Below are 16,317 nucleotides of genomic sequence, written 5' to 3' on the forward strand. Positions count from 1 at the left end.
CGGAAGGAGTAGGCTTTGGGCACCCTATTGACCTGATGCCACCGCAATGCTCCCTTTCGATGTATAGTACCTCCACCACTGATTGCGTACTTTGGCAGGAGGTGTGGCAGGAGAGGATCAAATAATTTGATCTCGGATTGCCCCTAAAACAAGTTTTCGTGCCACGAGAAGACGTTTTGAAATTGCAAGAGAATGCGGAATAATATTTTCATATTAAATCTGATAACTAGCTCTTACAAATACAACTTTTGTAGCTATCTCTACATTTTTCATCAAAATAGATCCTTGTTGACTAATTGTCATCAATTTTTAATATTTTTATGATACCATAAGTTAAAAAAACAATAGGCATACTTACATCTCACATAATTTTATTAATTTTGTATGTTTTGACGCTAAGCATGAGCAACGAAAAGTACAGATTACTTTATGATAAAAGTATTACCTTATGTCAGAAATAATTTAATTTATTATCGTTATTTACATCATACGTATTGTTTACTTACGTACTACTAAATTTAAGCATATAATGCTATCATTTCATTAAGTACATACCAAATTTAGTAATTTATTTCATTCAGTACCCACTCCTAATAGGTTTTCTAAAGCAAAATATTTGATAATTAGATTTATTTATAATAATAATTGTACTAATAAAAAATGAATGGCAAAGTTTTAATCAATGTGATAACGAAAAAGCTACTTTGTCATGATGCCAGCAAAAGCAAAATATGTTTGCCTCTCATTTCAACTCGTCGATTAAGAAAAAGTAAACGTTTGTTGATTTAATTGTTTGAAGTAAATTTAAAGTATTGTAATATCTGAGAAATTTAAATTTTATATACAGGATGCGGATGTTTCAAAAATATAATATGAAACGAAAATAGAAAAATAGGTAAAGTTTGCTCTATAAACTCTTCTGGGGGACGAGGTATTCGAGATACAGGGTGTTAAAGTACGTCAGCGCATTACGAAGACAGAATGACAGAAAACAAATATTTTTTTTCTGTTAACTTTAACACCCTGTATCTTGAATACCGCGTCCCCCAGGAGAAAAGTATATAGAACAAATTCTACTTATTTTTAGGCAATTAATCTATTCCTGCAGTTTCTGTATTTACAGTAAAATCACCCTGTATAGCAATCATTATTTTTTTAAATCTATCGGTCCCTGAAATTTCCGCATCGGAAACTGGACCACCCTGTATAACTGATTATTGATATTATTTCAAAGACTTTGCACCCTAGTGCATTTTTGCATATAGACCTTAAACTAGGGTGGCTTGCTGGCACACGCATTTCAGGGACACCCTATATAAAATTTTTGCTACACGGGGAAAATGCAAGACGAAACACGTTTTTACCTTGAATTTTTTGTCATTTGCGACAATTGTTTGCTTAATTTAAGATATTAACTTTCTATTTATATAAGAATCCACATTTATCTATTTTCTTCTGCTACTCATCCTCATATCAGAACCAATTGTTGCGTGAGTAGTCAGGTATTTTAAATATTAATTATATAGTTAATGGCAGTTTCAAACAACGAAAAAGGTACTTCAACAATACCATAAAAGTTTCTGTTGGCCATGGATCATTCTGAAAAAATCAAAAGAAAAACCAATCCAAGGGAAAAAGCAAATATATTTTCTCTTCTAACATTTTTGTAAGTATATATATATTTCTTTATCCAGGTAAACTGCTAAAAATAAGAACGTGCCTGAGAAACAATTTTATTGTTGATGAGAACAATAACAACTGAAAATTATGCATTAATTAATTAAAATTAATATTAATAAATTAATAAAGATATGTTTTACTACATACTGCTTGTCAAAAATGACTGGGTGTATCCCAAATATAATATTTTGATGTTTGCACTCAAATCCTCATTTTAAATTACAGGATACTAAAGTCTCCTTCAGCATACATGAATTGAAATATGTGAAAGGGAATAGATACTATGATTGCATGATTATTAATTATGCAGATAGCATTCAAAACGCTAAGTGTAAATTTTATGTATAAATTAATTTTTTAGGACTATTTTGATTTTTTATTGTTTATAATATTGATTTCACTAATGTTTAAGAAAAAAAGCACATCTTACACAAAGAGTTACAATGTTAATCAATTTCTATAAATTTTGAGTAATTTTTCTCAAAAAAGCTCGTGAGGAACCTCTTAAGAATTCCCTAAAGAAAAAATTCAAAAAGCCCCCGTAGCCCCTGTCAACACCCTGTATTTTAGAAAGCAAAGAATTCAAATGTAAATATTTATGTCAGAAAATATTATTAAATCTGGACAAGGAAAATGCTTCTTCATTAATGACACGTTGTCGTGTTAACATCCCGTATAGTTGAAAAAACGTCAAAATTTATAAATTAAGTAGTAACAAAATAATAGTCCAGTCATTTTGGCTACCAATTTTTTCAGATGGAAGGCATTGACGTGAAATTTGAAATATAGCTAAGGAATAGCCCAAGAAACAAAAGTTATATAGTGCCGATATGTGCTTTTACCTAGGGGTGGATGCCACCCCTTCTGGAGGGTGGGAATTTTTTATTAAGAATAACCTCACGATTCGATAGAGGGACAAATTCTAAGCAAAAAATGTTCTATAAGAATTTTTTGTACAGTCAATACTTTTTGAGTTATTTGCACCTAAACATGTTCGTGTTTAGCCCAAAAAATGCATGTTTTTGAGCCATTTTTCGCGAATATCTCAAAAACTACAAGTTTTATCAAAAAAATTATCATAAGCAAAAATGAAGGTAATTAAATAGCAAAGACATTGCTTTTTTATTTTTGTAGGTGATATATAGAACCCCAGTTATGACTCCCAGAAGTTGAAGTCTATTTCGAAGATAGCTATAATCGAAACGTTCAACGTCCTATAGCGGAAAAATTAAAGGTTTTTCGAGGAAAACTTATATAACACTTATTGAAGTTCTAGAAAAGGCCTTTAAATTGAGTGGTAGTAAAAGTCGTTAGCATTAAAACTAATGAAATTACAATCAAAATAAGATGATTGTCTTGACGGAAAAAAAATTAATTTTTGCAATTTACTTTATTTGTCTATACTTTTATGTTTGTAGATTCGGGGAATTTGAACGATTTTGGAAGCCTAAATTTAAAAAAAATTACTTTTAAATAAAATTTTTAAATTTTAAAAAAATCGCATTTTTTCAAAATATTTCAAAAACTAACAAAATTTAAAAAAAAAATGATAGAATAAGAAATTTTAGGTTTTTTCTTACTGAACAATTTGCTTTTTTTAAATAAAATTTGACTTATAAGCTCCTAAGCTCCAAGACTGCCTTTCCTGTGCCCTTTTAGCTTACAAATCTAAAAACGAAGGGCTGAAAAACACTGCAAATCACAGAACTTAAAGTGCTTTAAATTCCCTACAAAATGTTTTTTTGAGTAAATTTATAACTTTAATATTACAAAAGTTACGGTAAAAAAATTAATCGATTTTTTTCGGTAAAATTTTCGGAGCGGGTAAATTACCATCATCTTTGTGTATTTTGGAGCACTTCTGAACTGATTTGAGTAAGTATTTTAATAATATACATACACACACGTATCCGATATTAATTTAATAAAAAAATATTAATAAATTCAATAAAATTAAAAAAAATTAATTATATCATCATACTTACATATAATTTTTAGGAAATTTTTCTATAAGGGCTAGGGTTTTTATGAGGGGTAGGTCTTCCATAAAGGTTTTTTGGGTGTCTGAAATGTTGCAATATATCATAGATCATTTGAAAACCAATAAAAATTTTATAATTCAACATATGCATCCCATTAAAACATCTCAAACTTTCAATAATATTTTTTGTTTTCTTTATTATAAGGGATGGTTTTTAAGGGTTGCATCTTTGTAATGAGTCGTAATAACAAAAGAAATGCAATACATTGTGAATGCACCAAAAGAATATTTTAAACTGTTAAACTTTGTTTCTATTTTTTTGGCCATGGAAGGGTAGTATTTTAGGATTTTTAAGGGTTAAAAAGTAATTAAATTTCATAAATTATATTAAAAAACATGAAAGGAACTTTATCCAACATATTTGAACATGAATTGAATTTTTAAATTACGTAAATCTGTGATTTTCGCATTTTTTTCGTACAATGGTAGTTTTCACCCTCAGATAGAAAAGAGCACACATCTAGACAATATAACTTTTGAAGTGGGGGGTCAGATGAGCTTGTATGTAAATTTTCAGGAAAATCCATGCTATCCGAAAAAAAATGGGAGCTTTTACCTTATTTTAGCCTTCAGTGACTGGACTATAATTCAGTATTTGCGTTATTCCATAATTATGTGAATATGAACAAAGAATATGTGAAAGAATTAAAAAACCATGCTATATCTTCAGGTACACTGGTGAGTTATTCACCAAAGCTTTGAAGAAAGATTTGGAAGAAGACGATGTCTACGAGGTGGTCAAAGTTTGCCGATCTAAAAAGTGCGGCAATAGATTAGAGGAAGAATTCAAGATTGAAAAACAAAAAGGAACTCCATCTATATTTAGATTATTATGGAATTGTTTTGGAATGAGATACATTCTTCTAGGATTGATCAATTTATGTTGGAGACTAGTTAATAGGTAATGATATTCATGAAATCATAAAAAATACGGTTGCATCGAGGGTAGCATTGTCTGTCCGAAATAGTATATAGGAAATAAGTGCCAAAATTTTAACCAGATATTTCTTATTTGGTTAAACTTATAACTTATCAATACCAACACTTTCGTATTTTTTTTATTTAAAATTTTTGTTACCCGACGCTGGAGCATAAATCGTATCGATTAAATAGGTTATTATAAACTAATTATGGTCGTGTTAGGATTTTGATGTCAGCACTCGGCGACCAATAGAGGACGTCGAGTACCAAAGAAACGGAATGACACTCTCTAGCTAGCTCGTTGGTTATGCAATTCATAAGTCTAGAATAAAGTTGTGTCTGTTTTATTCTTTTTATCTAATTTATTCATGATTAAATTAACTCGAGACTCTAAATTTTTCGGAGATCTCTCCTGAATTCGACACCAGTCTTCGATACGCCCATTTCTTGGGTACAGAAGTTCCGGTACTTATCTTATTGGCGGGCTCCCTGAATATCGGGGGTTGAAATGATTTAACTATACCATATTAATACCTAACTGACTGAATTTATAATTGTATGGATAATTTTGTGACTAAACTGAACTTACAACCCTACACCTTCCTCTTGTAACTCCGTAAAGCAACACGGGATGGATTAGTCAATCTCATTTAATGCTCTTATAGCTTAGAAAATCCGCCTAAAAACCAGCTATTTGATCTATTGTTATTTTCCTCACAACACTCTTAACAATTTATTTAAGTACCTTGGAGTTCCTACGCCTTTTCGAATGTGTTTCGCGCGTTATTAGAAATATCGATTTTTTCTCTTCACCATGGGCTAAATCGACGCGACACCAGATGCCCAACACATGGCCCCGACGATCGAAGCCTACTTGTTCAAAATCATTGCTAAATTTCATGGGGCCTTCTCCGAAGGACTGTGATCGTCTAGCTTTACAAATTTCCCGGTGACAAGAGGCGCCAGTTTCTCAACGTCTTTATGGCGACACTAAACCTACTTAAAAACCCTTAACTTTTGAATAATTATTGACTGAGTTGACTCATCCGTTCCGAGAACTAACAAATAATAATCTATCACGAGTCCCGGTTTTTGTTACAATACCTTACCATGTTTCTTGCACAGAATCATATAAAAAACTTTATTTATATTGAATCATCGCATAAAGTATTCGCATACGTTACTTATATATTTTTTTAATATATAGATGGCCTGTTAGTATCATTTTAAAGAGTTAATAAGTGTTGGATAAACACGTAAATTTTTTAAAATAATAAACAAAACTTGTGGCTTTTGGTGAGTTAAATAAGTGGTTAAAATGTTGACATTTATTTCTGGACACTCTGTATCCTTATTACTTATTGTACCTATATACGAGTATACTGCTATATACAAGCCATTTAACACTCCCGCTGCCAATATCTGAAATGAAGAAATTTATTTTAGTTCCGAAAATTGGGGTTGTTAGGTCCCTCGAATAGCTTCAAATTGTAGTTAGAACTGTTAGTTCAAATCTTTCTGTATAGATGGCGTGGCGATACTAAAAATTTTTTTAATCCCTGGAAAGAGGAAATTCATCTGAAAGATCGTTAAATTTTGAGTAATTTTTGTAATATAAAGTTTTTCCCTATATTTATTTGTTTTCGAGATATGTCCACTTCAATATGCAATGTATGATATAACAGAAAAATCTATTATTTTATCTACATAAATCACACCGAAAATATTCTTTTAAAATATTGTTATAATGACTTTATTCACTCCACATGCTAACTGGCAAACAATAAATTATAAAAAAAAAACAAATGATCAACTACAGAAAAAAAAAGTACAATTAGGCATCCCGTTCTAAAATTAAAAAGGGGTGAACTCTTTTCAAATATGTATATTAGCGATTTTTTATCAAAAATTTAATATTACGTTCTAATTTAGCATCAACAGAAACCACTCTGTTTAAAAATATCTACTGAACATTTAGTTTATTTACGTCTGCGTAACCGTTATCTTAAATTATTAAAGTTAGATATGCTTTTGTTTTTTGTTTTTTAAATTGCTATTAAGTTATTGAACTATCTTTTTATATTCTTGCTAATAAAAATTTAGTGTAGAAATCTGTCTGAGCCTAAGATTTTCGCATTTATTGAAAATATCCGCAACAACAAATATAAATAATATAATATAATATTAATTAAGTAAATAATTCTCTCCATTTCTATTAATCAACTTTTATTTCTGTGCATTTTTAAACCCGTTTATTACTTTTCTTCTGTCTCTATGTTTACAAAATTTTATTTTCTAAAACCTCACAGAAACTATTTTCTTAAAAGGAGATAATTCAATTATTTAAATATGCAATTGTGTTTTTTCTTTTGCTATGTATTATTTATAGTGAATATTTTCAATAAATGTGAAAGTATCAAGAGTTTATACACTAATCTTCTTTTTATTGTGAGATAAAAAAGTTTTCTTAAGAATTTGGTAACGTAATATAAAACAAAAAGTAAAAGATAAAGCTTGTTTAGATAGCTGACAGGTTGTAAATTAACGAATACGCTACAATAAAAGGACTAAATGTTTGGGTAGCAATATCTTCAGCACATTTAAATATATTTTATTCGATTTTGGTGCAGATGAGTTCGTAGGGATACTAAATTGGAATATATTAGTAACTTTTATATAAAAAATCGCATCTACTACTCTCCAAAAATTGAAGCAACAAACAAAACAGACGGCTCATAATCTTATTTTGTAAATCCAATATGACGGCCGTGTCAGTAATAGACCTATATTGGTGAAAGGGGAATGTAAATCCACTGTGAATTTTCAAAATAATAGTATATTCAGCATATAAGGAAAGATATAATAGTTCAGTTCTTACCTATAACTTACTTCAGTCTTTTTTCTTTTAAAAAGGCAAAAAAAATTAACGATCTCTTAATATGTGGCAACAATGGCATCATAATATAAATTTCAATACAATTTTTTTTTGTCATTCTTTATTATCCTCAGTGTTTTGGAGCCAGAAGCTATTGGAAAGTTGGTATCGTACTTTAATCCTGGCCAAACAATTATGAGTCTACATGATGCCATCTATTACGCTTCAATTATGATTGGACTCAAGTTAGTCCATTGTTTTTACTTCCAAAACTACATAATTTATCTTCAGCAACTGGCCATCCAAATTAGGACAGGCTTATCTTCTTTAATCTACCGGAAAACCTTAAAATTGACACCGTCAGCCGTATCAGAAATTAGTTTAGGTAAAGTATCAAACATAGAAGCCTTGTTCTTAAATAACGCTTGCATTTTTAGATTGCTTATTGATTTTCAGTTAATTATTTACTCAATGCGTCTTCTAGGTAATATAATAACAATCATAACAAAAGATGTCGTCCAATTTGAACACTCGATATGGCTCTTCAATGATTTATGGATTGCTGTGGTCCAGACGTTCGTCGTTTGTTTCTTAATTTACGCTAAGATCGGTTTGGCGTCCACAGTTGGCGTAGGATTGATGCTAGCAATAGTTCCTGCTCAAAGTAAATATTATATTTTTAATACGATACTCATTTGAGTTATTAGATCTAAATTATCTATGCTTTCAGTGTACGTTGGTAAAATGGTAAAGTCTATGCGACTAAAGATTAACCAGAAAACGGACGAGCGTTTACAAATTACCCAAGAGACTTTGTCCGCCATTAGAATAATAAAAATGTACACATGGGAGAAGTTTTTTGGGGAACGAATAGATGAAAGGAGAAAGTAAGTTAATGAAATATATATTTTGATTAAGTGATTTATTTTATGTATTTTTACCTAGAGCATACAATTGAACAAATACTTTCAAATTTTTCAAATTAATTTCAGGAAGGAAATTAATACCATGATGAAGACATCCTACCTTAAAATGTCGATGATAGTATCCAGCGTACTATGTTCAAAAGTTGGATTCTATGCCTTGATAATGACCTACATCTGGCTTAATAATAACGTCAGTGCCGAAATAATATTTTATCTCATGAGATGTTTCGGAACTCTGAGACACACCATTGCGATTTCAGTCTCAATGGGCATGGCACGAATAGCAGAACTGTCCGCTTCTTTAAATAGGATCAACAAGGTCTTAAACGCCGACGAATTAGAAGATGTTTTGGAAAAGCCTTCAGATTATCCGAAAGTTGATATGAAAAAAGCTTCCGTTTCCATCAAAGATAAAACGATATTAGAAAATATATCTCTAAACATGGAATCAGGTCTTACTATCGTAACTGGGCAGTTGGGCTGTGGTAAAACTTCCCTTATAAAAACTATTTTGAAGGATTATCCCGTCACTAGCGGATCTATAACAACTATTGGTAGAAAAAGTTATGCTTCTCAAGACCCTTGGCTATTTCCATCTTCTATAAAACAGAATATTTTGTTTGGAGAGACATTTGACAAGGAAAGATATAATAGTGTAAGTAAAGTCAAGCATTTGCATAAAACTAACTGAATTAAATGCACTTTGCTTGGGGAAAATTTCACATTTTGAAATTTTTTGGACGCGCTGTATATTTTATTACATATTTGATTACTGCCCACGGCTTCCCCCAAGATAAGCAAAACTTTTTATCAAGAATAACTTTTTCTCGAACAATCAACAATAAAAAGTTTACCAGAGTGTGGCACCCCATCCGGAAACACACTGTATACATTCTTATTAATCCAAAAAGGTTAATAATATTATCAAGTGAATACACACCACCCCAATCTTTTTTTTATTTTTAAAGGTATTTTTCTAATTGCTTCTACACTTGGTCTTTATCAACAATTCTTTTTAGGTTGTAAGAGTCTGTGCTTTAGAATACGACTTCACTCTCTTAGAAAAAGGCGACGAAACCATCCTGTCTGACCGAGGTCTCAATCTGAGCAAAGGCCAGCAAGCCCGCGTAAATTTAGCAAGAGCGATTTACAAAGAAAGCGACATCTACCTCATCGACGACGCTTTAACAGCTCTGGATGGCAGAGTTCAAGAAATTATATTTAGAGAATGCATCAAAGGGTTCCTCAAAGACAAACTGGTGGTTCTGGTCACTCACAACACTAAGCACATAAGCGAAGCCGATCAAGTCATTATTTTAAGCAACGGCACCATCAAATACCAGGGCAAAGACAAGGATATCAGCGTAGATCTTTTGGCAGCAATCGAGGAAGAGCCAGTAAACGAAAAGGATGTCGATGAAGAGGAGAACAATGATGCAAATGGAGATGAGAAAAGCAAACTGTTGAAAGGCGATAACGAACCTAAGCGGCGAAAGGTTTATCAAGAAATAAAAAAGGAAGGAGGTGTTAATTTGGAAGTTTATGTAAAATACTTTCAATTTGGTGGAGGATTTCTTTTGCTTGCAGTAATTATCATCATGTACTTCGGGGCGCAATTTACGGAAAGCTATTCTTCTAAATTGTTAACGAATTGGTAAGTTGTTTCTGCTTACTGAGAATTAAGTGGATAATAAATAGTTTGAAATCTTTTAATAATCAATATAAAGGTCTACAAGGTGGTCTGTTTTTCATGGCTCACCATTAGAATCTGGGAAATACACACAGGAAATACAGGGTGGCACAGATCAAAGACATCCGCTGCCGTTCCTGAAATATTTTGAAAAAATTAAAAATAGCGATTTTAGAAAATGCCATCTACCGTCCTTATTTCACAAAAGAAAGAGCTGAAATTTGATACTGGAGGATAAGGAGATACGAGGAAACCATTTTCTACGGCCAATAGTTTCAGTTATACAACAATCAATTATTCAATTGTTTTTTTTATTATGGGCGCCATATTGGATCTTGACAGTAGCAGGTAGAGGAGAAAATTACGAACATGCCAATATGTAACACTACTATTTTATTTGAAGAATAACCCATAAAATTAAAAACATTCAATAATTTATTTAAAAAATTAATAAATTCTAGTTATTCTTGACGTAAAACAAAAACCAATATTCGATAAAACAAAATAAACAAATATTCTACAAATCCCACATAAATACTTCAAAGTGTCGGCTATTCTCGTGTAGACAAAATCCTCAATCTAATTTTGTCTACAGCGTTTTGAATACTTTGTGGTGGACCTAAAAGCAGCAAATACTCTTTCACGTACGTTTTCTATATTTTCACAGGTACTATAATAAATTTTATCTTTTAAACAACCTCACAGAAAAAAATCTAAAGGGTTAAGGCATGGACACCGTGGATGCCAAGCTACAGTGCCAATCCAATTATTTGGAAAGTGTCGAATTAAATATTGGGACACCATTGCAGAATGATGAAAAATGAACTTGCTGAAACATTTCTAAATTTTTAATGTAAGGGAAGATTATCCAATGCATCCTCCATTTCTATCCTTAAAATATCTACTTCTGAGAAGTAATGTTACCGTCAATAAGAAACGGTCCTATTATACGATCATTTAATATTCCACACCGAATGCTAAGGGAAAATCTAATTTGGTGGCTGTCTCTTGAACCAAATTTGGATTTTCTATGGCATAATATTGCTTATTTCTATTAAAAATGCCATTATTTGTGAACGTAATTTCATCGCTCCAAATAATTTTCCTGCCTATCTTCTGTTATCTTTCCCTGAAACCATCTACAAAATTTTCTGGATGTAGATTTTGTACTGGTATGAATTTATAGTCATGGTAGGTACTTTTTTTTCAAAATTATTTTAACGGTTGTTGTCCGTGAAGTACATTCTCTTGCGATTACCCTCGTAGAACTATCATGATTTATGTTAACTTGACCCAAGATATTTATTTCATTAATGAGTTCCCGTCTTACTTGATACATTTAATTATGCAATTGGGAAAAATAATCTCTTATAACCATTTCTCCATACTTCCAAATTCTACCATATTTCTATACTTTTTAAAATACCGTTCGATGAGACTGGTGTCTTTCTGGATATAATTGATAATATCTTCTAATAGTTTCCACAGAATTTTTATTATTTTTTTATGTATAATTCATACATCTCCCTCTTCGATGTAATTGAAAACTTTACCATAATTTCAGTTAAAATAAATATTAAAATAATGTACACAAGGAATCAAGCGCTGGCAAATTTCAAATCTGTCAAAATGCTTGTTGATTTTTGTTTTACATCAAGAACTAGATTTTATTAATTTTTTAAATAAATTATTAGATTTCTTTAATTGTATGGGTTATTCTTCAAATAAAATAGTAGTTACACCAGGAAAATTAGAGAAAATTTATTTATTTAATAGTCACAAACTTTTATTAGCTAACTTTTCTATTTAAACAAATAAGTGAGGAAAACAATTTTTTCATTTTGCAGGGAAAACCATCAATTTTAGCGAAAAGTGACTCACATACAGCTTGTAGGGAGTAAAATTATCTACAAAATGAGACTTAATTATTTTTATTAATATTTTTTAATTTTGAGAATTTTGCAATAAATTCAAATGCTTTTTATTCTTTTTTAAATCTTTAACAATAAATAATAATTTGAAAATAATTGTGAATTTTTACTTTAATTTTACATTTAAATCGTAATTAAATAGCTAACAAAATATTGAAAAAACAAGATTACTTTGCCTTAATATGTAAAAAAATACCTTTTTAAATGAACGATAGCTTTATTTATTTATTTATTTATTTAATAATAGTAAAATAATTCCGAAATTGAAATTTTAATTAATATTTCGTTTAACAATAACAATTTGACATTTTTGTAAATTAAAAAAAAAATAAGTATAAAAGATGCATTTTTTCTGGGGTTCAGGGCTATTCTACGAATTCGTAAATATGCCCATTGTTATTTTTTCGTCGAGCTACCCCAGTTAAAAAAAAATAAGTTTCAACGATGAATAGAAACCGAGATATTGCAAAATTTACAGGGCGTATCAATTTGAACTTTGAAATTAACTTTTCTCGCGCGCGCGACTCGCTTGGACGAGCTTCCCCCACCACCACGCCGCCGGCCGCCGGACAGTTTACTGCAATTCACGGGAAATCGTAGTTTACTATCCATTGCATCTATTTTCGGTGAGATAGCATAAATAGCAACAATTTTATTCAAATTGTTTATAAGCGAAAAACGCACGGTTTTTTAATGCACAATTTGAGAATGTTAATGTCAAAAAAACGGTGATATTTTTTAATAGATCGTTTAATTACGTCTTTAAGAGTACAATGACGCTTTCAGAATCATGTTTGGTTGAAAATTAACGCCTGTACAGAGGCTTAAAGTTCATAACTTTTGGAGCCTCCGTTATAAACAAATAGAATAGAAATAGAAAACTATTGGACCTACAGCGCCCACTTTTGGCACACTTTTAAAGTATGACAAAACCCTCAACCTGTCATAGGTTTTATAAAATTTTAACAATAAATGCGATAGTTATAAACAAATTAAATATGGGCACTTTTCTTGTTTTTTTTTGCAATAACTTTTTTGTTTATTAACCGATTTTAATTTAATAAGTCTCATTTTGTAGAGTCACTTTTCGCTAAAATTGATGGTTTTCCCTACAAAGTGAAAAAACTGTTTTCCTCACTTATTTGTTTAAATAGAAAAGTTAGCTAATAAAAGTTTTTGACTCACGAGATGAGAAATGTCTTTTATTATGTTCCTTTAGACAATTTTACAATAATTTCGCGGATAGGACTTTTTTCGAGTAAAAATTTAATTTGCTTGGTCTATGTTACATATTGACCTGTTCGTAATTTTATCCTCTATTTGTTACTGTCAAGATTCAATATGGCGCCCAAAGAAAAAAAAAACAATTGAATGTTGCATAACTGAAACTAGTGACCGTAGAATTTTCTTTCGGTGAAAATGGGTTCCTTGTATCTTCTTACCAAATTTCACCTCCTTCTGTTCTGAAATAAGGACGCTAGATGGAATTTTCTGAAATCGTTATTTTCTAATCTTTTTTCTAATTTGAGCCACCCTATATACCTCACGGTTTCCCAGACGCCAATGGTGAGCCATGAAAAACGGGCCACCGTGTACGATACAAAATAGAATTCTTAAAATAAAGTAGGAAATCTAATTATCAATATTATTATTATTATTATTATTATTACTATAGACTTATTAATTTTGTGTTATCAGTAGTACCTATATTTTAGGGTGAATTTACAACAGAATATCACTAACATCAATTTTACAACGGACATCGCAAAATTTGCCAATGAACATCACCTTAATGAAACGTAAGTATTTTTAATTGGACAGTAACAAACTATTTATAGTTCGGGTTCGATGTTCCCGATACTGAAATATCGTAAATTTGTATGCAATAATTTTTAGGGTGAACCTACGTGAAAACGCCACAACCTCTCTATTTATCGAGACGACTGAAAATTTTACCATCAATCCTGATACATTAAACGACACATACTTTGACCCGAGTACTAACAAATCTTTCACTATAACGGATATAGAAGACAAAATAATAAGCATGAAGAAACTTGACATAAAATCGCACAAGACTCTCAACATGTACACGTTGATGATTATATTGTCCACGGTACTTGAACTTGTAAAACACTACCTCGTATTCACATTTGCCAGAAATTCCTCTATCAATTTACATAGGAAAATGGTTAACAGTATTTTGAATTCTGTGATGTCGTTCTTCGACAATTACTTCATCGGGAATATTTTGAATAGATTTATTCAGGACTTGAGCGTCATTGACGAACACCTGCCTTTTATTCTGAGCATCCTTATTGGGGTGAGTAGGTCTTAAAATTATTTAATTAAACTAACACTGACATACCTTCCCTTTCAGACGTGTTTTTCAGTTTTTGGCATCATAATCCTGATAGCAGTAGTAAATTGGAAATTCTTCGTACCTTCTCTTGTCTTCCTCGTATATTTAGTGGTACTACGAGTGATTTATATACCAGCTGCAAGAAGCATGAGACGGCTCGAGTCTGCAAGTAAATTACTAAGGTTCCAAATTAACGTCGGTAATGCAATTCTCTTCTTTTTTTTAAGCACGAAGTCCCATAATAGGACATTTAAATTCGTCCATGGAAGGCTTAACAACAATCAGAGCTTACAAGGCTCAAAGTACATTGAAGGATGAGTTTGATAGACACCAAGATCTCTTCACATCGGCAAATTACATCTCCCTTTGTGCCAAGAGAGCTTTTGCTTTTTACATGGATTTATCATCTGTGATATTTTTGATCATTATTGTTGGAAGGTTTCTTTTCTTTGACGTGGGTAAGTTCTCTTCTAAAACCACCTTGATGAAATTCGTAAATTTTTGGTTGATATTTTAGATACGGCAGCTGGCGATGTCGGACTAGCCATAACTCAAGCTGCTGGTTTGGCAATGATTGTCCAATTTGCGCTAATGCAATGGTCTGAAACAGAGAGTAATATGACCTCAGTGGAAAGAGCATTAGAATATACCTACCTTCGGCAAGAAACCAAGGAAGGTATCAAATTGGAAGATTGGCCTAAGAAAGGTGAGATAAACTATGTCAATGTTTCTTTGACATATAGAAGCACGAACGAGAAAGTGTTGAAGAATATCAGTTTCGCTGTAAAATCCAAGCAAAAAATCGGCATTGTTGGCAGAACTGGTGCTGGAAAGTCTTCGATAATATCAACTCTCTTCAGGCTTTACAATTATGAAGGCCAAATATTCGTCGATGATGTTGAAATCAAAACCTTGTCTCTGGAGTTTCTCAGGCAACACATTTCTATAATTCCCCAGGATCCCATAATGTTCCAAGGCACGATAAGAAGCAACATCGATCCTCTACAGCAATACACCGATGAAGAGATATGGAAAACTATCAATAAAATAGAGTTAAAAAATATAATACCTAGCCTGGACCTTATCATAACAGATAACAGCTTCAGTACCGGTCAGAGGCAGCTGATTTGTTTGGCCAGAGCTATAATAAGAAAAAATAAAATCGTCGTTCTAGATGAAGCCACTTCTAATATGGATCCCGATACTGAATTTTTGATTCAGAAGGCCATAGTGGAAAATTTCTCGCAGTGCACGGTCTTTATAATAGCGCACAGGTTACAGTCTATTTTAGACTGTCATAAAGTTATAGTGATGGAAAAGGGAGAGATAGTCGAGTATGAGGATCCCCTTATTTTGATGGAAGACAGCGGCAGTATGTTTTCGCAAATGCTGAGAAATGCAGGTCTGAAACGAGATCAGACAGAATCGACTACGGAATAGTAATTAAGGACTTTCATTGTATGCGATAGGTATTGGTATACAGGGATGGCCAGAAGTACGGAATAAAATTCATATCTTTTGAATGAGTTAATTTTTTTAAAAACGCCGAAACACGTTAACTGATTTTGATTTTTTCCCATCTTTCGGTTATACAGGGTGTCTCACATTTAAATAGCAGGACTTCAGGAATCAGTAGAAGACCTCATTTTGAGTCTAAAAGTTCCTATATATATGGGTCCTAAAACGCTTTGTTTCTGAGATACAGGGCGTTCAATTTTATTTTTGTTTTATTTATTTATTTTTTAACTAAATAACCGCTGACAAAAAAAATCATCATGTTGCGGCGAAAGACTTAGTATTTAAGGGCAAATAATTTGACACAGAAAATCATCGCATATTAGTTCCAGTGGTGGAGATAGAGGGGTCTCTATGCATATTTTTATAAAAAAAA

The 16,317-nt window shown here is 31.6% G+C and overlaps 1 protein-coding gene across 1 annotated transcript; it reads left to right on the forward strand.

Annotated features, from left to right (window-relative positions):
• The first annotated feature begins 1,467 nt into the window (after positions 1-1,467).
• Positions 1,468-15,978, forward strand: LOC108909274 (multidrug resistance-associated protein 4). Its single transcript, XM_018713567.1, has 12 exons — positions 1,468-1,666; positions 4,392-4,622; positions 7,652-7,902; positions 8,002-8,181; positions 8,248-8,404; positions 8,510-9,098; positions 9,463-10,097; positions 13,780-13,863; positions 13,961-14,387; positions 14,445-14,595; positions 14,654-14,884; positions 14,944-15,978. The coding sequence occupies exons 1-12, from the start codon at positions 1,590-1,592 to the stop codon at positions 15,864-15,866; spliced, it is 3,936 nt and encodes a 1,311-aa protein (XP_018569083.1). The 5' UTR covers positions 1,468-1,589; the 3' UTR covers positions 15,867-15,978.
• Positions 15,979-16,317: the final 339 nt, after the last annotated feature.

The sequence above is a fragment of the Anoplophora glabripennis genome, unplaced genomic scaffold (assembly GCF_000390285.2).
Source record: "Anoplophora glabripennis isolate ALB-LARVAE unplaced genomic scaffold, Agla_2.0 scaffold306, whole genome shotgun sequence".
Classification (NCBI taxonomy): domain Eukaryota; kingdom Metazoa; phylum Arthropoda; class Insecta; order Coleoptera; family Cerambycidae; genus Anoplophora; species Anoplophora glabripennis.

Bases quoted from the DNA above. Each gene is read 5' to 3' on its own strand.
- LOC108909274 (XM_018713567.1), top strand. From the start codon at position 1,590: ATGGATCATTCTGAAAAAATCAAAAGAAAAACCAATCCAAGGGAAAAA. The intron at 4,623-7,651 runs GTAATGATATTC...TATTATCCTCAG, and splicing joins TGTTGGAGACTAGTTAATAG to TGTTTTGGAGCCAGAAGCTA. The intron at 8,182-8,247 runs GTAAATATTATA...CTATGCTTTCAG, and splicing joins AGCAATAGTTCCTGCTCAAA to TGTACGTTGGTAAAATGGTA.